Consider the following 25,052-nt stretch of genomic DNA (forward strand, 5'->3'; position numbering starts at 1 on the left):
ACTTGACTAGAGCTCAGGCAACCTTCTAGGCAGAATCTAATCTAGGCCTTAGATTTATATACCGGATCATCTGGAGTAGGGGCTCGACTCGGTTTACATAAAACTTCAATAAACAGGTAAATCAGTTTAACGAACATGAATTACTAAACAAAAGACAGCATTCTTTAGTACCATCTCCCAAAAACTGTTGAAATAGCATTGTTTTCATTGATTTACGAAAAAGCTGGAGGGAGAAAAGAGTTCTAATATAACTAGGAATTTCATTCCAAATCATAAACCTATACGAAAAGGAGCAAGAGATATTACCAACAAGTTTTATCCTTTTCACTGAAGGAAATTAAAGTTTGTACTTCTGAGAATTCCTTGAAATAAAAGACCGAAGAGAATTCCATGTTAGAGGGATTTTAGGCAAAAATAGACCATGGATAATTTTGAATATCACAAGCGCATTTAAATTGAATTCTAAGATGAACAGGGAGCCAGTGAAGATTTCTCTTGGCAGTAAAGAATGTGAATGATCTTTCTTTCCTTGAATCCCTGGAAAGTTGCAGTTTGGGGATTCTCTATGCGGTTTACTTAGACACTTGGCTTTCTGCCTCCTTTCATATTTTCAGCTTGTAGTTTACTTGGGGGCTTCAGTGTGTTGGTGTGTCTTGAGGAATTACTCTTTGTTTTGGTAAAAGTATGCTGACTAGCCCTCAGGCTCCACCTTATCTTACACTGGAAATGTCACCAAAGTGGTCTCCCCCACTTCTATATCCATCTACTGGTTGGGAGATATAACCCACTGGTTTGGACTGGTGTATTGGACAATGTAGGGAAGAGAGAAAGAGACCATTTCCACTATTTGTATCCCTTCTGTCTCTGTATTACAGAGAATAAAGACCATCTTCTGGCATTTTTGTTCCTTTTGTGGTAGAAATAATAAAGTTCTTTCCTAATAATTTCCACTGTGCTTAACCAGCTTGCACTAGGCTGCAGGAAAATGCCACCAGTAGCCTCTGCAGGGGAACTTTTCCCTCTTTTATTTTCCATCTGGAGTATTGAGGCTGTCTCTTCCTTAAAAAGCAAGCGCAGCCCTAGGGACCTTACTCCTGCTCTCTACTGCCCTACAAACTATCAGTTCTGAACAAAGTTCAGTTCCACATATTTTTCACATTACTGGCCCCCTCTTCCCCTCCTCCTCTTCCTCTGCAGTCTCCTCCCCCCTCTCCAGTTGCCTCCTGCTTCAGTAACCCCTCCTAAAAGCACGTTAACAGAGAGACAGCGCTCTGAGCAACTTAAAGAGGGCTGGAGTGACCACAGTTTGGGCAGAAAGGGAGGGACAAAATTCCAAAGAACAGTGAGTTGCACAAGGACCACCCATTTCACTGCGTATCTCAACAACACAGCCTGGCAGAAAAGCTGCATTTTAGAACTCGGACCCGCACATGAAAACAGTGACTTGTGTGCTGCATGCTGGTGATCTCCAGTCTGGAATATAGCTACCCACTTCACTGAACACTGAGATCTGGAATAGAAGCTGCTTTCTGGAACCTGGGGGGTCCACGCTCTGGAATTCAGTGAGCAGTTATCTAGAACCTGCTGGTGCTCCAGAACCTGGCAATTCACACTCTGGAATGCAGTGAGCTGGACTGGAGCCCTATAATTTACACTGATTGTTTCTGTAATATCTCCAGGTTTCTTCTACAGCTATAGGAGGTGAGTAATTACTTCCACCACCCCTACCCTATGCCAACATCTCGAACTTCTACTAATGCTGCCTAGAATAACAGAGTGGTAAATAAATATTGAAATAAGTAAAAATAAAGTCTCGGGACACATAAGAGGAAATATTTGTTTCGTGAGAGATGGAACAATGATAGAATCCTTGCCAGGTTGCATACAGGTTGTTTAAGATATCTCCCTTGCCTTTTTTGTCTTGTGTTTAGGTCCAGGGCATCCAAAAAAGTTTTCTTTATTTTCCAATACTTCCTTCAATTAAGCAAACCTGAGGGGGTGGGATGAGGCCAAGAGGTCCTGGAGGATGATAATGTCACTATGTCCATCTTGTGATTCTGTACACGGTACACATGAACTGAGAAACAATACAAGTATATACAATATTCACCAAATGTGTCCAGAGGGCAAAATATAGAGTCTGTTATGCCATTTTAAAAACGGGTAAGTTAACAGCCTAAATAGCAGCAGTTACTCAGATAACTTACTTTATTCTACACATTTTGCACAAGAGTGCCCCCACCCATGCATTTATGATACCTTAGGGAATAGTACCTAATGCTAGTATGTAAGTAACTTTTTATGCTCATTTTGGTGCTTAACTTCCATTTACCAAAAGTCAGGTGGCAAATAGACACAAACTTTGGGTACACTATATAAAATGAGGGAATGTATCACACTGAGTGTGTACACTTCAGTGCATTTAGTATACAAAGGGCCGGATTCTGTATAGGACGCCTGGTCTCAGCCACCACCTAAGTGGCTTTTGAGAATTGTGTCCTAATGGACAGATGCCTAACCATCCCAATTCTCTAGTGTCCATGTCACAGGCGCTGGTTAGAGAACCGTGTTGCTCCTGAGCTGATCGTTGCAAGGGAATCTCCCCCCCCCACAAAGTCTCCCTCCTGCTTGAAGCACCCCACACAATGTCCATGGCAAGAGGAATGCTCAATTCCTCCTGCTGCCACCCCTACTCCCCACGACATTCTCCAGCAGGAGGAATGCCCATTCCTGTTGCTGGCCCCATCATCCCTCGAAGCCACCCAAACACTCCCCGACCACCCCATACTCCCTGACTCCATCCCTAACACTCCCTAACACCCCAAGATCCCCCTGACAACCCAAGATCCTCCTGCCACCTCTCCCTGAACGCCTGACCTTAATTTGATGGCAAGAGGGATGCCCACTCTCCTGGTAGGCCTTCCAATTCCAAATGGCAGGCCTTCCTCTTTTGGGTGCATTCTGGGATGCACTGAGGCGGAGCCTTAGACACCTGGGCCAACCGGAGTCCTAAGCCTTCCCAGTCCATCCTGGGATACACTGGGAGTACCCTAAGACTCCAATTGGCCAGATCCCTAAAGCTACTCCCAGTGTATCTCAGGATGCACTGGGAAGAAGTCCTAGGAGGGGCTTTAGGCATCTGAGCCAATCAGAGCCTTAGGCTGCTTCCCAGTGCATGCCAGAATGCACCGGCAAGGTGAAGGCATAGAAACAGAGTATGATGGCAGAAAAGGGCCGACGGCCCAACAGGTCTGCCCACTCAAGAACCCTCCCTCCTCGAGAATCCATCTTTTAAGCATTCCTCTGGAGCGATTCCACCAGACGGTCCCATCGTCCCTTGAAGTCGAGCGTGGTACTGGCCTCAACTACCTGACGTGGAAGACCATTCCATCGATCAATTACCCTTTCGGTGAAGTATTTCCTGGTGTCCCCATGAAATCTTCCCCCCCCCCTGAGATTTAGCGGGTGCCCTCTTGTCACCGTGGGACCCGTAAGATAAAAGATTTCTTCCTCCACCTCAATACGGCCCGTAATGTATTTGAATGTTTCTATCATGTCCCCCTTTGCGCTCTTCGAGAGAATATAAGCATAGCCTGCTCAGATGTTCTTCATAAGAATATAAGAAGTGCCATCTCCGGAACAGATCCTAGGTCATAGAAACATAGAAATAGACGGCAGATAAGGGCCACGGCCCATCTAGTCTGCCCACCGCAATGACCCTCCCCCACCTAACTCAGTGAATAGATCCCACGTGTCTATCCCATTTGGCCTTAAAATCAGGCACGCTGCTGGCCTCAGTGACCTGAAGTGGAAGACTAAGCTTCTCATAAGGAGATGTGCATCTAGCTTACCCTTACCTATGTCACCTATGCCACTCATAGGGAGATGTACATCTAACTTACCCTTAAATCCTAGAATGGTGGATTCCGCAATTACAGGTTTAGAACCAATGCTAGGAAGTTCTTTTTCACTCAGAGGGTGGTGGACACCTGGAATGCGCTTCCGGAGGCTGTGATAGGACAGAGTACATTACGGGGTTTCAAGGAAGGATTGGATAAATTCCTGATGGATGCGGGGATTGAGGGATACAGATAGAGGTATAGATAGGATTATGTAAGGGTATAGATAGAGGGATAAAGGGGATTGAAGGGTTTTAGGCAAAGGATCATCTTACAGGTCATGGACCTGGTGGGCCGCCGCAGGAGTGGACTGCTGGGCACGATGGACCTATGGCCTGACCCAGCGGAGGCAACTTCTTATGTTCTTATATCTCTTCTGGGAGAGCATTCCAGGTGTCCACCACTCGTTGCGTGAAGCAGAACTTCCTGATATTTGCCCTGAATTTGTCCCCCCTTAGCTTCAGTCCATGTCCTCTTGTCTGTGTCACATTGGACATTGTAAATAATTTTTTTTCCTGTTCTATTTTGTCGATTCCTTTCAGTATTTTGAAAGTCTTGATCATATCCCCTCACAGTCTCCTCTTCCCAGTCTCTTAAGTCGTTCCTCGTATTCCAAGTTCTCCATGCCCTTTATTAGCTTTGTGCTCATCTCTGCACCCTCTCGAGCATTTTTATATCCTTCTTTAGGTATGGAGACCAGTGTTGGATGCAGTATTCCAAGTGTCTGACCATCGCTCTATAAAGCGGCATTATTACTTTCTCTGATCTACTTGTGATTCCTTTTATCATGCCTAGCATTCTATTAGCGTTCTTTGCTGCCACCGCGCATTGCACCGATGGCTTCAGGGTCCTATCGATTAATACGCCCAGGTCCCTTTCCTGTTCAGTTTTTCCCAGAGTTGCACCTGACATACTATATTTGTGTTCCTTATTTTTTCTGCCTAAGTGCATCACTTTGCATTTTTCCACATTAAACTTCATCTGCCATTTATCTGCCCAATTCTCCAAACGGCTCAACTCGCTCTGGAGTTCCTCACTGTCCTGCGATTTGATTGCCCAGCATAGCTTTGTGTCATCTGCAAACTTGATGATCTCACTGGATGTTCCATCCTCCAGGTCATTGATGAAGATATTAAATAAGATGGGCCCAAGTACCGAGCCCTGGGGCACACTGCTAGTCACATTCTCCCAGTCTGAGAACTTCCCATTTATGCCCACTCTCTGCCTTCTGTTCTCCAGCCATTTGCCTATCCATCTTAGTATATTTCCTTCTATTCCATGGCCTTGCAGTTTCCTGAGGAGTCTTACATGTGGAACCTTGTCTAACGCTTTCTGAAAATCCAAGTATATAATATTCACCGGTTCTCCATTATCAATTTGTCTGTTCACTGTCTCAAAAAATTGAAGTAGGTTCATCAAACATGACTTCCCTTTCCTGAATCCATGTTGGCTGGCTCTCATCAGGTTGGGTTTTCTATCCTTGATCAGTGCCTCAACCATCTTCCCAGGGACTGACGTGAGACTCACAGGTCTATAGTTGCCCAGTACTCCTCTTGATCCTTTTTTAAATATTGGCGTGATGTTCGCTATCTTCCAGTCGTCCGGTATCTGTCCTGTTTTGATTGACAGGTTGGCAAGTTTTTGCAATAGTTCTCCGATTTCCACTTTTAGCTCTTTCAAGACTCTCGGATGAATTCCGTCCGGTCCAGGAGATTTTTCACTTTTGAGTTTGTCGATCTGGTGGTAAATCTGGTCCAAGTCCACTTCTACTGTGGTAAGGCTGTCCTCTGTAACTCCTTTGAATACTGTCACTGCTTCTGAAATTGTTGCAGTGTCTTCCTTTGTAAAGACAGACGCAAAGAAGGAATTTAGTCTGTCTGCGATTTGTTTGTCTTCCCTGATGTACCCTTGCCTTCCCTGGTCGTCTAGCGGTCCCACTGCCTTTTTTGCAGGTTTTCTCCCTTTCACGAACCTGAAGAAGGGCTTGAAGTTTTTGGCCCCCTGCGCTATTTCTCCTCATAGTCCATTTTGGCATCCCTCACTGCCCTGTGACACTTCTTCTGATCATCCTTGTGTTTGTTCCAAGTTTCGGTTGTATTCGTGCATTTCCATGCTTTAAAGGAGTCCTTCTTTTCTTTTATGGCTTCCTTAACCTCTTTAGTAAGCCATGCCGGCTCTCTTTTGCCTTTGGTTTTCTTTGCTTTGGACATCCGCGGAATGTAGAGATTTTGTGTTTCCGTGATAGTATTTTTCAGAAGGGACCATGCCTGTTCTACTGTTTTGACTTTGCCCATTTTTTTCTTGATCCATTGTTTCACCATGGTTCTCATGTTATCATATCTTCCCCTTTTAAAGTTTAAAGTCGTGGTTGAGGTTCCCCTTCCCGACATCGAGTTTGAAGTTGATCATGTTGTGATCACTCGTCCCCAGCGGGACTGTGACTTCTAGTTCCTTAGCTGGCCCCGTAATGCTGTTTAGGACCGAGTCCAAGGTGACGTTTCTCTTGTCGGCTCTACCACCAATTGTTCCTGGGACATTGCCTCCTTGCCACAATTTGAGGTTCCCAGGTCCCAGTCTATCCCCGGAAAATTGAAATCCCTCAAGATTACAACATTACCTGTCTTACATTTGTGTTTAATTTCCGAGTCTGTTTCCTTCCCCTGAACTGGCGGTCGCTAGTAAAGGCCAATCTTTGTGTCAGCACCGTTGTGTCTGGGAATCTTTATCTGGGAGATCTTTGAGTCCTGAGACCATCCTAGTGGCCTCCTAAACTGAGCACAGTACTCCAGGTGAGGTCTCACCATGGATCTATATAACAGCAGTATAACTTCAGGCTTTCGGCTGATAAAGCTTCTTCTAATGCATCCCAGCATTTGTCTGGCCTTTGCTGATGCTTTCTCCACCAACTTTCATATCATCCCGGATGATTACTCCCAAGTACCGTTCTGCTGCAGTTCTTGTTAGGTTTTCACCATTCAGGGTGTACTTTCTGCATGGATTTCCGTTACCAAGGTGCATTACCTTACATTTTTTGGCATTAAAATTCAGTTGCCAAGTACTGGACCATTGTTCTAGTAAAAGTAGGTCCTGTTCCATGGTGTCGGGCATAGTTGCGCCGTTAGGTTCTGCTGTGCTGCCCACAACGTTGCATAGTTTAGCATCATCAGCGAATAATGTAATTTTGCCTCGAAGTCCCTGAGGCAGATCCCTTACAAAGATATTGAATAGTATCGGGCCCAAGACCGAGCCCTGCAGTACTCCACTGGTCACTACCATCACCCTTTGAAGTCTGCTGCTAAGCCAGTCTTCTACCCATGCTGTAGTGTTTCTCCAAGGCCCATCTTGTTCAATAACCTCCGGTGTGGGACTAATATTATCAAAAGCCTTACTGAAGTCTAAATACACGATGTCCAGGGACTCTCCCTTATCCAGTTTTTTTGTCACCCAGTCAAAGAAGTTTATCAGATTGGAAGTGGTGGGCCTGCCGGCAGGAGGGAATAGACATCAGATTAAGGTTTGGGGGTGACAAGAGGATCTCCTCCCCCAAGCAAGTTCTCTCTGCCTGCTGTCTCTTGCTGCTTTGCCGCCACAAAGCGGTGGCCCGCCGGACTCCTTCCCCAAGCAAGGTCAGCCCATGCGCCATATATTTGGGCCTTCTACGGCGCACATGAACTGCACTCAGCACTTCAGTACTTTGGCACAAGCTTTAGTTCATACCCCCCAATTAAAGAGGTCAAACAGAAAAAACTATATGATGGCCTCCTGGCCACTCTAGCAGCCAAACTAGACAACCAAATCGCCAATCTACTGACGGCATCCCTCGACTACAAGACTTTTAGAAAAGAAATAAAGACCATACTCTTCAAGAAAACTCTGAAAAAAGAAATAATATCGCAAGTCTCAAACTCCACCTCTCACTAAAGCCAACTACCCCAAACAAATAACCTTACCCAATTCTTACTCTTTTTGAAAATGACCAATTTTTTTTTTTTTTTTTGTAAGTTCTTGTTGTAATACATCTTGGATAATACTTTTGTAATCCGCCTTGAACTGCAAGGTAATGGCGGAATAGAAATCCCTAATGTAATGTAATATATTAATTACACCAAGAATCTAGAAGAATCTATTACACTGACTAGTAACTATAGACCAATTGCGGCCATTCCTTTTCTAATGAAACTGATGGAAGGAACTGTGTGTATTGAACTAAATAAATATTTAGATCAACTTTCAATTTTGCATCCTTCTCAATCAGGGCTCCGTTTGCTTCGTAGCACAGAGACGGAAATAGCATCCTTACTGAACTATTTATGCCAATTGTTCAGTGCTGGTATGAGTGTCCTAATCTTACAATTTGATCTAAGTAGTGCATTTGATCTTGTTGATCATGAAATTTTACTTAGATGTCTTGACGCAATTGGAATATCGGGATATGAACTGGTTTAGAGGATTCTTGGAATGTCGTACTTACCAAGTTCGTTTTAAAGAACATATTCAGCTAAATGGAAAAATGTTAGTGGGGTACCTCTTTCCCCTACTCTGTTCAATCTCTATCTAACTTCCCTGGGGACTTTATCTTCCTTTGGAATTAAACTTTATAGTTATGCAGACGATATTACAATTGTCATGTTGATTTCCATCTTTTCAGTAGACACTCTACAATTCTTATCCTCTATTATAATAATAATAATAATAACTTTATTTTTTGTCTACCGCAATACCACAGCAGTTCAGAGTAGTTTACAGATGAAGAGACTATAGAGACAGCAATGTTACAATCCCTTATATTGAGTCAACTAGATTATTGCAATATCGCCTACCTGGCGATTACAATTGGTGCAAAATGCGGCAGTCAAGCTAATTTTTGGGTTGAAGAAGTTTGATCATATAACACCTTCCTACCAACTTCTACATTGGCTACCGATGGAGGCAGGCGTGAAGTTTAAGTTTGGATGCTTTTGCTTTAAGGCACTATTTGGTTTAGCCCCTAAATATATAACTGACCTCTTCTCTTTCTCAAACAACAGACATAAGAGAAGCTCACACTCGAATTTTGCTTCCCCACTGGTTAAAGGATGTAAATTTAAAAAACATCTCTCACTAAAGATTGATTTTATGATTTATGATTCAGTTATTTAATTTTTTATACCGTTCTCTCAGGGGAGCTCAGAACGGTTTACATGCGTTTATTCAGGTAAAGGAGGAAATAGCGGAACTACTACAGCAGGTATGTAACCTATCCCTGAAAACAGGCGTGATCCCGGAGGATTGGAGGATAGCTAATGTTACGCCCATCTTTAAAAAAGGATCAAGAGATGACCCGGGGAACTACAGACCGGTAAGTCTGACCTCGGTTCCAGGGTAGATGGCAGAAGCACTGATAAAAGAAAGCATTGATGAACATCTAAATAGAAACAAACTGATGAAAACAAGCCAGCACGGCTTCTGCAAGGGAAGATCGTGCTAAACAAACTTATTGCACTTCTTCGAAGGAATTAACAAACAAATGGACAAAGGGGACCCCATAGACATCGTATACTTGGATTTCCAAAAGGCCTTTGACAAGGTACCCCATGAACATCTACTACGGAAACTGAAGAACCATGGGGTGAAAGGAGACATTCATAGATGGATCAAAAATTGGTTGGCAGGTAGGAAGCAAAGGGTAGGAGTAAAGGGCCACTACTCTGACTGGAGGAGGGTCACAAGCAGTGTTCCCTCTAAGCGGGCGGGTGTTGTGAGCAAACTTTTTTCACCGTGAGCCAAAAATATCGGGCGCCAGCAAGTTATGAGCCAACTCGCCCGATTCTCCTCTCGCCGCCCTGCCATCTGCCGTACGCCTCTTCCGATCGTGCGCTGTGACGAGAAACGTGTGCGCTGCGATGTAAAATTTTGTGCGCCAGCGCACGCCAGCGCAGCTTAGCGGGAACACTGGTTCAAATGGTTTTATTTATTTCCCCAAATTTATTTTTGTTATACGCATTGAAAATATTTGATATTGCGTTTAAATCAAAATCTCAATAAACTTGAAACGAGTGCCCGTGAGATTGTGGGAGGGTTAAATACTCAAAACTTAGAAGTTTTTGCTACGCCAGCTTTCTGGTATCTTTACATACAGTGGCGTACCTAGCATATGTAACATCCGGGGCCCATCATTTTTTGGCACCCCCCCCCATCTGTAAGAAAAACTTGATTTTTAGTAACAAACCACACGTCACACATGAGTACCTAGGAAAAGGCAGCATCTTACATATTGCAGTGAGCAGTACATCAATACACCCATTGTAAAACTAAACAAGCCAGACCAGCACAGATCAATCCTACACCGTCAATCCTAACAGAAAACCATGTCTTTCGAACACACAGAACACAGAAAACACCTTCGCCTAGTAAGGAATATGTAATCACAAACTAACCCCTCCCTCTTTTACAAAACTGTAGTGTGGATTTTAGCTACGGAGGTAACAGCTCTGATGCTCATAAAATTCTGAGCATCAGAGCTGCTACCACCAAGGCTGGTGCTAAAAACGCTTCACAGTTTTGTAAAAGGGGGGATAAAATAAAAATACATAGACAAAGGTTAAATTGAACCAGCAAGAAGCTGGACTCTGCATACAATGCTTCACAGAAACAGTGACACATGTCTCCTAAAGCAATAAATAAATAGAAATTTTTTTCTACCTTTGTCTTCTGTGGTTTCTCCTTTCCTCATCTTCTTGTAACTCTCTTCCTTCCATCCACTGTCTGCCGTCTCTCTTCCCCTATATGGCATCTTCTCTCCTTCTATGCCCCTTCCAGAAACTGTATGCCTCCCCCTTCCATCTCTCCTTTCACCCCATTGGTCTGGCATCTCTCTCCTCGCCTTCCCTCTCCCACACCTCTCCTCATAGTCTGGTATCTCCCCTTCCCTGATTCTCTGGCATCTCTCTCCTTTCCTTTTCTTCCATCTTTCGCTCCCCCTCCATGCTCTCACATCTCCCCCTTCCTTTTCCCTTAGACTGGCATACCTTCCTCCTACGCTCCAAGCCCTGGCATCTCCTTTAATTCCCTCCCTCATCTTCCTTCTCCCTCCAGCTGGGTACCGCAACACTCTTCCCTGCAGCTCTGCACTTCCCCACAATTGCCATGCTTCGGTTCCTCTTCTTCCTTCCTTCCTCCCCCCCCCCCCGCGGGACCCTGCGGCACCATCAACTCTTACTCCCTCTAATGTCGGCCCTGCAGCTCCAGACTTCCTCGCACCTTCTCCCCTCCCCCTTTGGATCGCTATTATTTTAAATGTTATAGCCGCGGAGCCGTATCCATCAGTGGAGATGTCTAACCTCGGCCTGCCCCGGAACTCTTACTGCAGCAGCCGCCCGTCTAGGCAGGAACAGGAAGTCACTGTTGCAGTAAGAGTTCCGGGGCAGGCCGAGGTTAGACATCTCCACTGATGGATACAGCTCCGCGGCTATAACATTTAAAATAATAGCGATCCAAAGGGGGAGGGGAGAAGGTGCGAGGAAGTCTGGAGCTGCAGGGCCGACATTAGAGGGAGTAAGAGTTGATGGTGCCGCAGGGTCCCGCGGGGGGGGAGGAAGGAAGGAAGAAGAGGAACCGAAGCATGGCAATTGTGGGGAAGTGCAATCCCCCCAATGCGTCCCCTTACCTTACCGACGCGTGTGTGCGCTGTGAAGAGAAACTTTGCGCTGCGATGTAATATTTTGTGCGCGAGCGCTGGCCAGCGCAGCTTAGCGGGAACACTGGTCACAAGTGGTGTTCCGCAGGGGTCGGTACTCGGACCGCTGCTGTTCAATATATTTATAAATGATCTAGAAACAGGGACGAAGTGCGAAGTAATAAAATTTGCAGACGACACCAAACTATTTAGTGGAGTTGGGACTAAAGAGGACTGTGATGAATTACAAAAAGACCTGAATAAGCTAGAAGAGTGGGCGATAAGATGGCAGATGAAGTTTAATGTAGAGAAATGTAAAGTCTTGCATGTAGGGAACAGGAACCCGAAGTAAAGCTATACGATGGGAGGGCTGGTAATGGGTGAAAGTACCCAAGAAAAGGACTTGGGGGTAATAGTGGACAACACAATGAAGCCGTCGGCACAGTGCGCACCGGCCTCTAAGAAGGCAAATAGAATGCTGGGTATTATCAAAAAAGGCATTACAACAAGATCGAAAGAGGTCATCCTGCTGTTGTATCGGACAATGGTGCGCCCGCATCTGGAGTACTGTGTCCAATATTGGTCGCTGTACCTTAAGAAGGATATGGTGATACTTGAGAGGGTTCAGAAAAGAGCGACGCGATTGATAAGAGGTATGGAAAACCTTTCATATGCTGAAGGATTATAGAAACGGGCTCTTTTCCTTGGAAAAGCGGAGACTTAGAGGGGACATGATAGAGACTTACAAGATCATGAAGGGCATAGAGAAAGTGGAGAGGGACAGATTCTTCAAACTTTCGAAAACTACAAGAACAAGAGGGCATTCGGAAAAATTAAGAGGGGACAGATTCAGAACCAATGCTAGGAAGTTCTTCTTCACCCAAAGGGTGGTGGATGCCTAGAATGCGCTTCCAGAGGGTGTGATAGGACACAGTACGGTATCAGGGTTCAAGAAAGGATTGGATGAATTCCTGAAGAAAAAAGGGATAGAAGGGTATAGATAGAGATCACTATACAGGTCCTGGACCTGATGGGCCGCCACGTGACCGGACTGCTAGGCAGGATGGACCCCTGATCTGACCCAGCAGAGGCACTGCTTATGTTCTTATGTTCATCAAGCGGCATTATGGGGCAAAGATCTGGAACAATTGCTCACGCATACTACTTATGGGGAATTTAGGAAACACCTAAAAACATACCTGTTCTGAAGTATTTAGGCAACTAAGCTGTACAATCCTACTCCACAATAACTGATCTCTAGCGCTGTTAATAACTAGCTTCTAACTTTGTTAATTCTAATTAATTTGTAACATCTTTTAACCATTGTAAACCGCATAGAACTTCACGGTCCTGCGGTATATAAACTGTTATTATTAGCGAGTCTAGAAGAGTCAGGTATATCTGGAGGCATATCAGAGATACAACTGTGTAATCTTGGATGAAAGATTTCAAGTTGAAACTTAATCCTGACAAAACAACATTTTTTTTCTTGCTTTCACCAGCTAATAAGCTTAAAGAAGATACATTGAAACTGAATGGGAAAGTGTATCCTATTCTCCCAACCATTAAAATTCTAGGGACCTACTTGGATTGTGATTTATCCTTTCTAGGTAAAAAAAATGTTAGTTCCTGTTATGGACCTTCGGACTATAATATCTTACTTCAGTTTTAATTCATTCAGACTTTTGGTTCCATTCTTAGTCTTAAGTAGTTTAGACTACTGCAACTTCCCGGCCTTACCTGGTGGTCTAGAGGGCTTTCGGGGCAGGAGCAATCTTCCTACGCTCCTGCCCCATGCAGATCGCCATGAGGAAATGGCTGTAGGGAGTTCCCGTCATCGTACCTTAAGAAGGATATGGCGTTACTTGAGAGGATTCAGAGAAGAGCGACACGACTGATAAAAGGGATGGAAAACCTTTCATACGCTGAGAGATTGGAGAAACTGGGTCTCTTTTCCCTGGAGAAGAGGAGACTTAGAGGGCATATGATAGAGACTTATAAGATCATGAGGGGCGTAGAGAAGGACAGATTCTTCAAACTTTGAAAAAATAAAATAACAAGAGGGCATTCAGAAAAGTTGAAAGGGGACAGATTCAATACAAATGCCAGGAAGTTCTTCTTTACCCAACGGGTGGTGGACACCTGGAATGCGCTTCCAGAGGACGTTATAAGGCAGAGTACGGTACTGGGGTTTAAGAAAGAATTGGACAATTTCCTGCTGGAAAAGGGAATAGAAGGGTATAAATAGAGGATCACTACAGAGGTCCTGGACCTGTTGGGCCGCTGCGTGAGCGGACTGCTGGGCAAGATGGACCTCAGGTCTGACCCAGCAGAGGCATTGCTTATGTTCTTATGATGCAAATTATCCATAATACAGCTGTTAGATTGATATTTAATCTGAAGAAATTTGATCATATATTGGATTATTATCGGCATTTACACTGGCTACAAATTAAAGCGAGAATATTATTCAAGTTTGATTGCATTTGCTACAAGATTCTGCATGGATTGGTTCCTACCCACATCATCGATCACTTGACAGAAAGTGCTTTGCACGTGATTTCAGACTTTTTTGATTTTCCTTCAGTAAAAGGCTGCCTCTACAAACAATTTTTCAATAGAATTCTTGATCATCAGGCGGCTCTATGGGATAAGAATGTGCCGTATTTTTTATATTGTACACCGCACTGAACCGTGGCATATAATTATGAGTTTTTATACTGCAGTGCACACAGAATACTTGGAGGGACATAATCAAAACATACGTCATCTAAGTCCGAATTGGGCATATGGCATTAGACACTCAAAGTTGGCAGTGGGAAAATGCTCATTTTTGAAAAATATGTCAAGAGTTGTTTTTTTCTGAAAATCGTCTATCTGAACGTCCAGGCTATTGTTTGTCCAGACCACCAGAATGTCTATCTTTATACCACATTTTCAACCAAAAGTCCCAAACGCATAGAACAAGACTATTTGGACATGGGAGGGGCCAATCTTGTATGGACTGGCCACCCAGACATAGCAACAGAGCAGTGGTGCACCTTACAGGGCACTATGAATTTCACAGAACTCCCTTATAGGTTATGATGAGCCCCCCCCCCAAAAAAAAAAAACAAAACCCACTATACTCATCTGTCTACAACCCCAATAGCTCTTATGGCTGCAGATGCCACTATATGGCAGTTCAGTAGGGTTTTGGATGGACTCACATTTTCTATTGAATGCAGTGGTTAGAGTGGCTTATGGGCTTGGGTCATCCTCTCTATGGTTCACTAGCCCACCCCCCAGGCTACTTAAGCTACCTCTGTGCAGCTCTACTAGGCTTTCCTATACCAGACGCTGATGTTGTGGAGACAGGTATGTACTTTTCTATTCTGATCTTTGGGGGGTGGGGGTGGGAGGGTCAGTGAACACTGGGGGAGTGCGTGAGGGTCTTTGCCTTGTCTCTGCAATAGTTATCTGGTCACTTTGGATACCTTTTTGCCACATACTGTATACTTGTTTTCACATCATCTAACTCAGTGGTTCCCAACCTTGTCCTGGAGGACCACCAGCCAGTCGGGTGTTCAGGATAGCCCTAATGAATATGGATGAGAAATAATGGAGGTGACAGACATGCAAATCTGTCCCATGCATATTCATTAGAACTAGCCAGAAAACCTGACAGGCTGGTGCTCCTCCAGGACAGGGTTGGGAACCACTGCTTTAGACCATTCCTGAGGTAGGGTTTTTTTTTTGCCAAAACATAGACTGTGTTTGGGTTCTGGTTCTAAATAAACTGCCTCCATATGTATTTGTGGCTGACTGCAGCTCTTTTGGCCTTTCATAGGTAAAAAAAAAAATTAAACGCGCACACATATCAGGTGTATTTAGAAGCACACAGAGACACATTAGCACAGACCAAGGGAACTCCTCCAACATGTGTCACAGGAGGCCTGGCATTTGACTCAAATGAAGATTTTAGGCTCTGGATATAGCCTAGTCTTTTATTTGCACAGAAATTCCAATACAGTGCACACCGCACCGACTGATGCATCTCCCCTTGTTCTCATCCCTCAATTATTAGGTTACCCTTTCTCTTTATTGCCCACTGCTTTTCATCTCCCAACTCCTGGTTTCTCACAGCAGTTGCTTGTCAATAGTTATCCTAAAGCTTTTCTCCCTGCTTCTTCACTTCCAGTCTGTCAGGTTATTATCCTTACTTTCCCCTGCATGGTCCTCCCTCCTTCTTCATGAGACTGCATTTATTCCTCTGCTTCTCCGTTGTCTGTCTTTTGGAGCATGAAGGAGGGCGGTGTCTGGAAAACAGGATGCAGGGTGCTCAGGCCAGGAAGGGAAGGCTGCCGGTGCTATTGTGTTCCTGAAGGGCTGGGGTGTAGCATGTCTCTGCCTGTTCTGAGCTGGAATGGCTTGACATACCACATATAACAACCCGTAACAACCCTTAGAGAGAACAGCTAGCACCCAGTGTCACAGGACTCTTAGAGGGAAATGGAGAGAGCACCCAGGAGACCCTAAACAGAAAGGGAGTAATGTTAGGAGGTCCCTAAAGAGAAGTTGAGATATTTCCCACAAGACCCCCAGAGAGAAGGTGAGACAGTTCCCACAAGAACCTAAATGGTGTTACAAGACTCCTAGTGAGACAGCTTCCACGAGTCTCTAAACGGTGTTATGAGATCCCTAGAGAGAAGGTGAGACAGCTCCCATGAGTCTAAACCGAAGAATATCTAGTGCTCAGAGTCCATTAATCTGTTCATGAAACCCCTAGACAGAAGGAGTGACATTGCTGATGAATCTGCTGATGAAAAAGGGACCTAGTGCCTGGGAGCCTAGTGGGGGGAGGAGAAGGGGGAGAGACAGGCTCTCTAGTCCATTTTTGTGCCTTTAATTTGCCAATCTCTCCTTGCTGTTCTTCAGACTCCTGCTGCTCAGGAAGTGAGATCCATAGTTGAAATATTTTTAATCTGTGATGAAGAAATGGATTGTTTCTATTCTGAGGAAGGAAGTGTGACTGTGAACCTCACCTCACACCCCAGCAACACTGACGAAATCCACATACACCCTTCTCACAAACACACTCGCACAGCCCTAGTGACCTACAACTACCCACACTCTGCACACCCAAAGAGACCCACAGCTACACCCCCAAACCCACATCCAAAGAAACCCACGGCTACACCCCCAAACCCACATCCAAAGAAACCCACGGCTACACCCCCAAACCCACATCCAAAGAAACCCACAGCTACACACGCATCCTGCATGCCCAGAAAAATCCAAAGACTTGCAACTACACATAACACCGACCCACAAACGTACAAGGACACAAATACACAGCTGTCCACACATACCATAGCTGCCCTTTCTTATGCTCCCTCAGAGCTGGGAGGACAGGCCTGTGGATGGGCACAAGCTGTTGGCTTATGGGAAGGAGCAGAGTGAGGAGATCACTAGAGGTATCCTAGGATGTCAAAACACAGTAACACAGAACATGATGGCAGATAAAGATCTTCATGGGCCATCCAGTTTGCTCAACAACGTGACCACAGCCTCGCCACCTCCTTGCAGGCATCCAAACACGATGGGGATGGCACATGGCGTACTGCTGACAGGTTTCAACTTACCAGTCAAGATGTCTTCCCCTCCTTCCTAAGCTGCACAGTCCTCCAACACACTGTCGAGCCGTTTCTCCACTCTTTGTCTCTCACCACATGCGGGACACAGACCATAGAAATCTGCCTGGGAAGGAGGGGAAATTTTGGCAACAGGATTCAGAGGCTTGAAGCCATACTGCAGCTTCTGAGGTGATGTCTCACCTCATGGCATGGTGAAAACCTTTGTAGATCTGTGGTTGCCCTTATGGCTTGCTATCACCCTTCATACCTGAAATTCACCTCTTATCTCCCACTGATCTAATGAATTTTTGGGTTTCTTCTCTTCCTCTTTCACAGCCCTGGAGCTGGACACTTCCAAAGATTCACGGAGTGTAGACTGGGAAGAGATAAAGAAGACGAGATGTGAGTGTGAAGGACATCTCTTTATCACTGTATTAGAACACAAGATTTGCCTTACTGAGACAGACCAAAGGTCCATCAAGCCCCGTATCCTGTTTCCAACAGTGGTCAACTCAGGTCCCAAGTAGTAAAACAGATTCTATGCTGCTTATCCTAGGAATAAGCCGTGGATTTCCCCAAGTCCATCTCAATAATGGCCCATGGACTTCTCCTTAAGGAAATGATCCAAACCTTTTTTAAACCCTGCTAAACTGGCATCCAATGACACCTCAGCATTACACTTGCTGATGTCCATTCAACTTTGGGTTTTTTTTTCTATTATATTGTTACAACCAGCAGCAGTAAATGACCTAGAAGGCTGTGCGATCCGCATCGGACTGCCAATGGGTTCACTTTCCACACTGGAAAACATACAGGGTTAATATTCAGTCACTGCACTCAATGTGTTTTCTAAATGCTGGCCAGAGCGGATAAATAAAAACTGTCCACCTGATATTCAGTGCTATTTAACTGGCCACTGGGCTAGATGAACTATTGGTCTGAACCAGTAAGGCTATTCATATGTTCTTATGCTCTTATTCAGCAGGAAGTAGCCAGATATCTCTGCTGAATATTATCAGTTAGCAGCTAACTGCAAATATTCAACCATTGGCTAAATTTAGGGGCCAAATTGGGCCTCGTAAGTAGGAGGCCTATCTGTGTCTGCTATTAACCAGCCAGTGCTGAATAATGATGTAGCTGGTTAAGTTAAACCCTCCAGATATTCAATGCCAGTCAGTGGCATAGTGAGGGTAGGAGGTGTCCCCGCTTCCCCCATGCCACACTCGCGCCATTTCTTCCCCCTGCACCACCTCTTTAAATCTTCACCAGTGCGAGCAGCTTCTCCGACCTGCTGCTCGTGCAGTCCTGGCTCCCCTCTGAAATCAGTTCTTGGTCACGGGGCCAGGAAATGACATCAGAGGGAAAGCCAACTCTGGTGTGAGCAGCAGTTGAAGATTTAAAGAGGTACAGGGGGGAAGGTGTCAGTGTGGTGTGTGTGTGTGGGGGAGGGGGGCATAGAGGTGCTGGGGCGGTCCGTCCCCCTGTGACACTGATGCCAGTTACTGGAAACAGCCTGGCATTAAATATCCAGGCTGACAGCCAACCACTGGGCTGCCTCCTGTGGTTTCAAATCTGCCTCTGAGGGTCTTGCTACAGCGAGCTGCACTGCCACTATCCAAACAGAAGAGCTTCTTTTCTGTCCTTCCTCTGTCTGGAGTGTTATCTGAGAAGCAGCCTGATTATTGCCACGATGGATGCTGTCCGGATAGTACAAAGGAGGTCTCTATGGATATTCAGCAGCCCAAAGGCGAAGGTATAGATGTTGGGTTTGTCTGGAGCCGAGATCCCTGTAAAATGGAGACAAAAAACACCACTGTGGTCACTGGCTCGAGAGTGGAGGGTCTCCTCACATCTTAATTTCTGTCACAGGAGCCTGGGCTAAAAAGGAAGGGTGGGATGACTGCAGCTCGGGTCAGAACTCTTCCATTCCAGTGCATTATCTGTGCTGTATGCAGTGTAGCTCTCCTAGCCCAGTGCATTATCTGTGCTGTAAGCGGTATACAGCATATGTGGCTGGTCCCTCCTGGAGGAGGCTGAGAGAATACTGACTGTGGTGCACATGCTTCTTTCTTTTCTCCTAGAGCTGTAAAAACGATGAGTATGAGCCGTGGCTGCCTCCTTTGCATCAAGATCAAGATGTTCATCTTTAATCTAATCTTCTGGGTGAGTTCAGGGGAAAACTCATTACTGAATTGGGGGTGGGGGGTAAGAGACCCAAGTGATGGCATTGCATTTGCATAACAAAGAATGCGTCGTTACTGCAAGCAGGGTATAGGGAACTTAGCAACACTCATTCTGCAAAAGAAAAAAAGTTAGTCATTACCACAAGGTGTACAGAGGCCCCGAGAATAGAAATAAAAACAGAGAAAATTACAACAGATTATAGACCATACAGCCCATCCAGTCTCCCCAAGGGAGACATGGTGTTCAGAGGCCCAGGATATCTATTACACTCTAATGGTTCAGTCATTATTACATAGTGTACAGAAGCCCTGTGGATCTTCTACTAGTCATTTCACAGGGGCTCCTGGGGATCCACTGCACTCTTAAGTACATAAGAACATAACATAAGAACATTTAAAACAACTTGGAAAGAATATTTCTTCACTCAATGTGTAATTAAGCTCTGGAATTCATGCCAGAGAATTTGGTAAAAGCAGTTAGCTTAGCAGGATTAAAAAAAAAAAAGGGTTTGGCTCATTTCCTAAAAAAAAAAAAATCCATATGCCCTTATTAAGATGGACTTGGGAAAATCCACTGCTTGTTTATAGGATAAACAGCACAAAATTATGGTTTTGGATCTTGCCAGGTACTTGAGACTTGAATTGATCACTGTTGGAGATAGGATCCTGGACTTGATGGACCTTCCGTCAGAGGATATCATTATTGTAGCAGGTCAAGTGTGGAATTCTGGATGCTGGTTCTCAATGCTTCACTCTCTTATAGCTGGGTGGGTGCAGTCTCTTGGATACCAAGGTGTCACTGCTCTCTTTTACTCTCCTGGATACTGAGATGTCTCTGCTTTCTTTCTGTTACAGTTGGGTGGCTGTGGTATCCTCGGTGTTGGAATTTGGCTGGCTGTCACTCAGGGGAAGTTTGCAACGCTTTCCTATTCTTTCCCTTCGCTCTCTGCTGCCAGTCTCTTCATGGTGATAGGCTCCATGATCATGGTGATAGGTTTCATTGGTTGCCTGGGAGCCGTCACTGAAAATCGCTGCCTCCTGCTAACTGTAAGAAACGTTTGACTATTCCACACCAAACATGTTTTTGAAAATGCAGGAACCGGTCAAAAAAACGTCATGTAATCAGATGCCTCTTATGTATATCGTAAAGTTGATTACACAAATGTTTCTGTTCTCTTAGGCTTCCATGGCTGGCGTCATGATTGTTGCAGTTATCCGGGTCTCACCACGTCTGATGGCTGAAACGTCGGTTCGACCAACCCAGATGCATCAAGACCCAGACAATTGCAACAATTACAAATATTTCTGATCTATTTGCTCTGTACATCAAGAAAGAGCAACCTCTCCCCCCCCCCTTCTCCCCCACCTGTCTCTGGGGAGTGAGAGATCTGTCATTGACTTCTTCCATCTTTGGAAAGCAGGGCCAGCTCAACCTCTGGACAGTCCCTGCTCAGAAGAGCTTACAATCTAATTTGGACACACAGACACGACATATAGGGTTGGGATGCAGAACCCATGTTTTCTTTTTTAGAGGACTGTCTGTATGCCTGGACAGATTTCCAAAACCTGGTAGTTTGTCCAGGTTTTGGAACGCCCCGACCTTGGGACCTCATCTGGAGGGTCTCCAAGCAAGCGCGGCCGTGACGTGATGACATCACATGCATGTGACCTTATTACATCCACGCATTCTTGGAGGTCCTCCAGACTCAGGGAAGAAGAGACGAGGTTTGTTTGGAGCAGGACGTAACTGATCTATAGTAATAATTTTCTAAGGCGCATGCAGGAGGGTTCTTTATTTTATGAATGAATTTTTCTTAAAACATTTATCAGTGCAGATTATGTAGTATTTTAACAATTTTTATTAAAATATTTATAAATACAGAATATATTATTCCCTTGCAGTTCTTCCTCCTCCTCCTCCTCATTTTCCTTCTGGAGATTATCGGCATGCTCATGGTCATCATATACAGGGAAGAGGTAGGTGTGTGTGTGGGTCACCTCATCCTAAGAGCATGGAGCTGTTTTTGAAAGGACCTACAAGGTGCATCTGAGATGTTCTGCTTGTGTTTTAGAACAGATCTGCCCATGTAGAGCTGGTGCTAAAATACATCCGGGAATAGGCGTGGAATTGCATCAATGTCAACAGAGACAGCAAAGCAACATAAACATGTGTGGGCTATTTCAGAACATATGTGTTAATCTGTTGACACAATTTACACCTGTACGCTAGCCATTTCACAAATAAGCATGTCTTGATAGCCAGAGCTGTCTCGGAGCCCAGTACCCATTGCAATGGGTGGATTTAAGCATAGGGTTACCCTACGACTCCCCCCAAAAAAGAGGACGGATTGACACGTCTGGGTTTTTCTTCCATTCAATGGAAGTAAAATCCGAATATCGCAATCTGTCCTCTTTTTTTTCTGGAGCCATACGGTAATCCTAATTTAAGGGGTGACCTCTCCTAATACCTCTAGTGGAGCACTGCACAATACTTTCCTAAAACCTTGATGTCCCAGGGAGCAGGAGCAAATCCATGTTGATGATTTTGGACATCCATGTGTGTCCTCTTCAGAAATGGGTAATTCACTTTGACTTTTTTGGGGGGGCTTGATCCTGCCTTGTCTAAATCATGCCAAACCATGCCCCCATGCCATATGCATGTTTTTTTTTTTTGGGGGGGAGGTGTCAGTTTAGACCAGCTTTGTAAACTCTGGATTTAGATGTGTTTGCAACCTACACACTGTAATGCCAGTTTATATATCTGAAATACATACAGGGCTTCTGAAATGAGCATTGTAACGTATAGAACAAAATCACACAAAAGATATGTGTGTGGTGGTGAGAGGAGGGTCTCAGTACTGGAATAACATGGGGTGCTGCAGGGCAGGAGTGAGGTGCATTGACAGAGCTGTGTGTGAGGGTCTCATTACTGGAACAGCAGAGAGTGCTGCAGGGCAGGAGTGAGGTGCATTGACAGAGCTGTGTGTGAGGGTCTCAGTACTGGAACAGCAGAGAGTGCTGCAGGGCAGGAGTGAGGTGCATTGACAGAGCTGTGTGTGAGGGTCTCGGTACTGGAATAGCAGGGGCAGCTGCAGGGTGGGAGTGAGGCTCATTGATTGAGGGTTGTGTGTGAAATAGCAGGGGTATCGCAAGGCAGGAATGTGGTGTAGAAATAGCTCTGCATGCTTGTCTCATTAGCAGGATAAGCAACAGGGAGTCAGGTGCTTTTTTACTGCTCTCTACTGATTTCTTTTCTCAGATTGATAGTTACGCCCAGGAAGACCTGAAGAAGGGGTTAAAGCTGTTTGGGAAGGAAGAAAATACAGAACTGACCAATGCTTGGAACATCGTACAAACGATGGTAAATGCTTCCTCTTAATTTTCAGGACAATGTGCTTTTACACCATTTCCTTTAGTGCCCTCTTCTGTGAGAGGCTGGGACTTCAGGATTTGGAAGTTCTGTTTACACTTGGTGCTTATGCATATTCCTTAAAGCACCCTCTACTGGGTGAGGCTGGGATCACAGTTGGTGGAAATTCTTAAGGAATCCTATTGGTTTTAAAAGTATTTCCCTCTAACTTCATTGAATGTCCCCTAGTCTTTGTAATTTTTGACCGAGTGAAAAATCGATCCACTTGGAGTAGAACGGATATAAGTGGATCGATTTTTCACTCTGTCAAAAATTACAAAGACTAGGGGACATTCAATGAAGTTAGAGGGAAATACTTTTAAAGCCACAAGGAGGAAATATTTTTTCACTCAGAGAATAGTTAAGCTCTGGAATGCATTGCCAGCGGTTGTGGTAAAAGCAGATAGCGTAGCTAGTTTGAAGAAAGGTTTGGACAAGTTTCTGGAGGAAAAGTCCAAAGGCTGTTATTGAGAAAGATGGGAGAAGCCACTGCTTGCCCTGGATCAGTAGCATGAAATGTGGATTTTGGCTAGGTACTAGTGTCCTGGATGGGCCACTGTGAGAACGGGTTACTGGGCTTGATGGCCCTTTGGTCTGACCCAGTAAAGCTACTCTTATGTTCTTCTTCTTATCAAGCCCAGTATCCTATTCTGAGGCTGTGAAATCCTCACACTCTACGCTCCTGCTCTATTTATTCACTACGGCACCACCTGCTGGAATAGGAGAGGACTGCAAGAGCTGTGAACTTATCCCCTACTCTGTTCCTGGTCAATTCTCTACAGCACTTTTTGCTGGGAGAAGCAGGGTCTGCATGTGCTGAAAGTTCATAAGAACTTAGGCAAAGCTTATGGGAGATCCAAATGAAGTGTTATATTCAGTTCTATTGCTATTGCATTACTCCCAATGGGACTGCAGGAGTCAGACATTGCTCCACAGGATTATGCTTAGTTTACATTTGTCCTTGGCCGTGTCTGATCCCATTTGTGTGTCTTATCTGTACAGTTTCGGTGCTGTGGGGTGAAGAATTACACAGACTGGTTTCAGCTGAAAAATGAGACGGAGGTGCCTGACTCCTGTTGCCTCGAGTACAGCCCTACATGCCAAACTGACCCCAGCACCTGGTGGAAAGAAGTGAGCAGCGAGGGTGGGGAGGTGCTGGGAGGATTTGTGTGTGGAGGGTTGGGAAAGGACTGTGTGTTTAGGATTATAGGAGAGTTATTAGGAGCACTGGGGGGTAGGGTCTGTGTTTATAGGGGGTGGTGAGACTGCGTTTATGGCACTGTAGGATAGGTATTAGGGGATTTATGTGGTGGTCGGTCTGGGATAGTGAATAAGTAACATGGTGTATTGTGGCTCTTCCTCTTCCAGCCCTGCTATAAGAAAGTGAAGTACTGGCTTGGAGAGAATATTTCAGCCCTGGGAGCCTTTGCGATTTGCATTGTTGTTATTCAGGTGACCAAAACAGTCTACCTTTGTTCTCCCCACCGCCCAAATAATCCTCATCGGAGTCCAGTCTCCAGTTCTTTTATCCTGAAGCTGCATGAAAAACCCTCACTCCCCCACCACCAGTGATCCTCTGTGCCCCTCCCCTGTGCCCAGAGCGGGTTCATGGCCATTTGACATGTCCTTTCTTCTCCTGCAGGTTCTCGGCCTTGTCTTCTCTATGTTTATGTATTGTCAAGTTCTCAGAGCTGAGAAATACTACGAGTGAATCAAGTGCCCACCGAGGAGAGAAGAGCTGAGATTGTCCCATTGTCTCCTGTATCCCAGACTGTGACTGGCTGGTCGTCTTCCTCAGAGGTCACTACATTAGAAAGCGCTCTGCTTTCTCCACACAAGCAACTGTCTCCCATCTCTGAGCTCGAGTCCTCATGTGCAAGCCAGCCTGCAATCCTGTGTCTGACTATTACTCTCAATATGGTTTGTTTTATTTTACAAACCAGCTTTCCTGTAAACCATATGGCGGATTACAAAAAAAAAAAAAATACATCCTTATTACACATTTTGCTTCTAGTGTGCAAAGCGTTCTCTTTGAAAGGTACTTAGAAATTAAAAGGGTGGGATTTGAACCTGTAGCCTGCTACTGCTTCACCCACAGCCTTCTGCTTGGGAATCTGTGCTAGGCTGTGTAACCCTTCATTGCCCTGGGTACAATAACGTAAGATTGTGAGCCCACTAGGGACTGATAATGTATATAGAAATGATTCGTAGTAGCAGCAGTTGTACTGTGTGTATTTTAGAACCACGGCAGAGTAGACAGACATCCCCCCTCCTTTTCTGTCTCTCCCTTCT

At 45.0% G+C, this 25,052-nt stretch overlaps 1 protein-coding gene across 2 annotated transcripts; it reads left to right on the forward strand.

Moving 5' to 3' along the window:
• Nucleotides 1-1,257: 1,257 nt before the first annotated feature.
• On the forward strand, nucleotides 1,258-24,773 carry LOC117367816 (tetraspanin-4-like). 2 transcript variants are annotated; one of them, XM_033960786.1, is made up of 9 exons: nucleotides 1,268-1,701; nucleotides 17,505-17,570; nucleotides 19,250-19,331; nucleotides 20,207-20,398; nucleotides 21,254-21,328; nucleotides 22,611-22,712; nucleotides 23,763-23,891; nucleotides 24,129-24,212; nucleotides 24,403-24,773. In XM_033960786.1, the coding sequence occupies exons 3-9, from the start codon at nucleotides 19,263-19,265 to the stop codon at nucleotides 24,469-24,471; spliced, it is 720 nt and encodes a 239-aa protein (XP_033816677.1). In that variant the 5' UTR covers nucleotides 1,268-1,701; nucleotides 17,505-17,570; nucleotides 19,250-19,262; the 3' UTR covers nucleotides 24,472-24,773. The 2 variants fall into 2 exon arrangements, with proteins under 2 accessions (XP_033816678.1, XP_033816677.1); XM_033960787.1 differs by lacking the exon at nucleotides 23,763-23,891 and having other exon boundaries at nucleotides 1,258-1,701.
• The last annotated feature ends 279 nt before the right edge of the window (nucleotides 24,774-25,052 follow it).

Source organism: Geotrypetes seraphini, chromosome 10 (genome assembly GCF_902459505.1).
Source record: "Geotrypetes seraphini chromosome 10, aGeoSer1.1, whole genome shotgun sequence".
In the NCBI taxonomy this organism is placed as follows: Eukaryota; Metazoa; Chordata; class Amphibia; order Gymnophiona; family Dermophiidae; genus Geotrypetes; species Geotrypetes seraphini.

Coding starts and splice junctions, on each gene's coding strand:
- LOC117367816 (XM_033960786.1), top strand. CDS start 19,263: ATGAGTATGAGCCGTGGCTGCCTCCTTTGCATCAAGATCAAGATGTTC. Junction 23,892..24,128: donor CCAGCACCTGGTGGAAAGAA/GTGAGCAGCGAG, acceptor TTCCTCTTCCAG/CCCTGCTATAAGAAAGTGAA. Junction 24,213..24,402: donor TTTGCATTGTTGTTATTCAG/GTGACCAAAACA, acceptor CTTCTCCTGCAG/GTTCTCGGCCTTGTCTTCTC.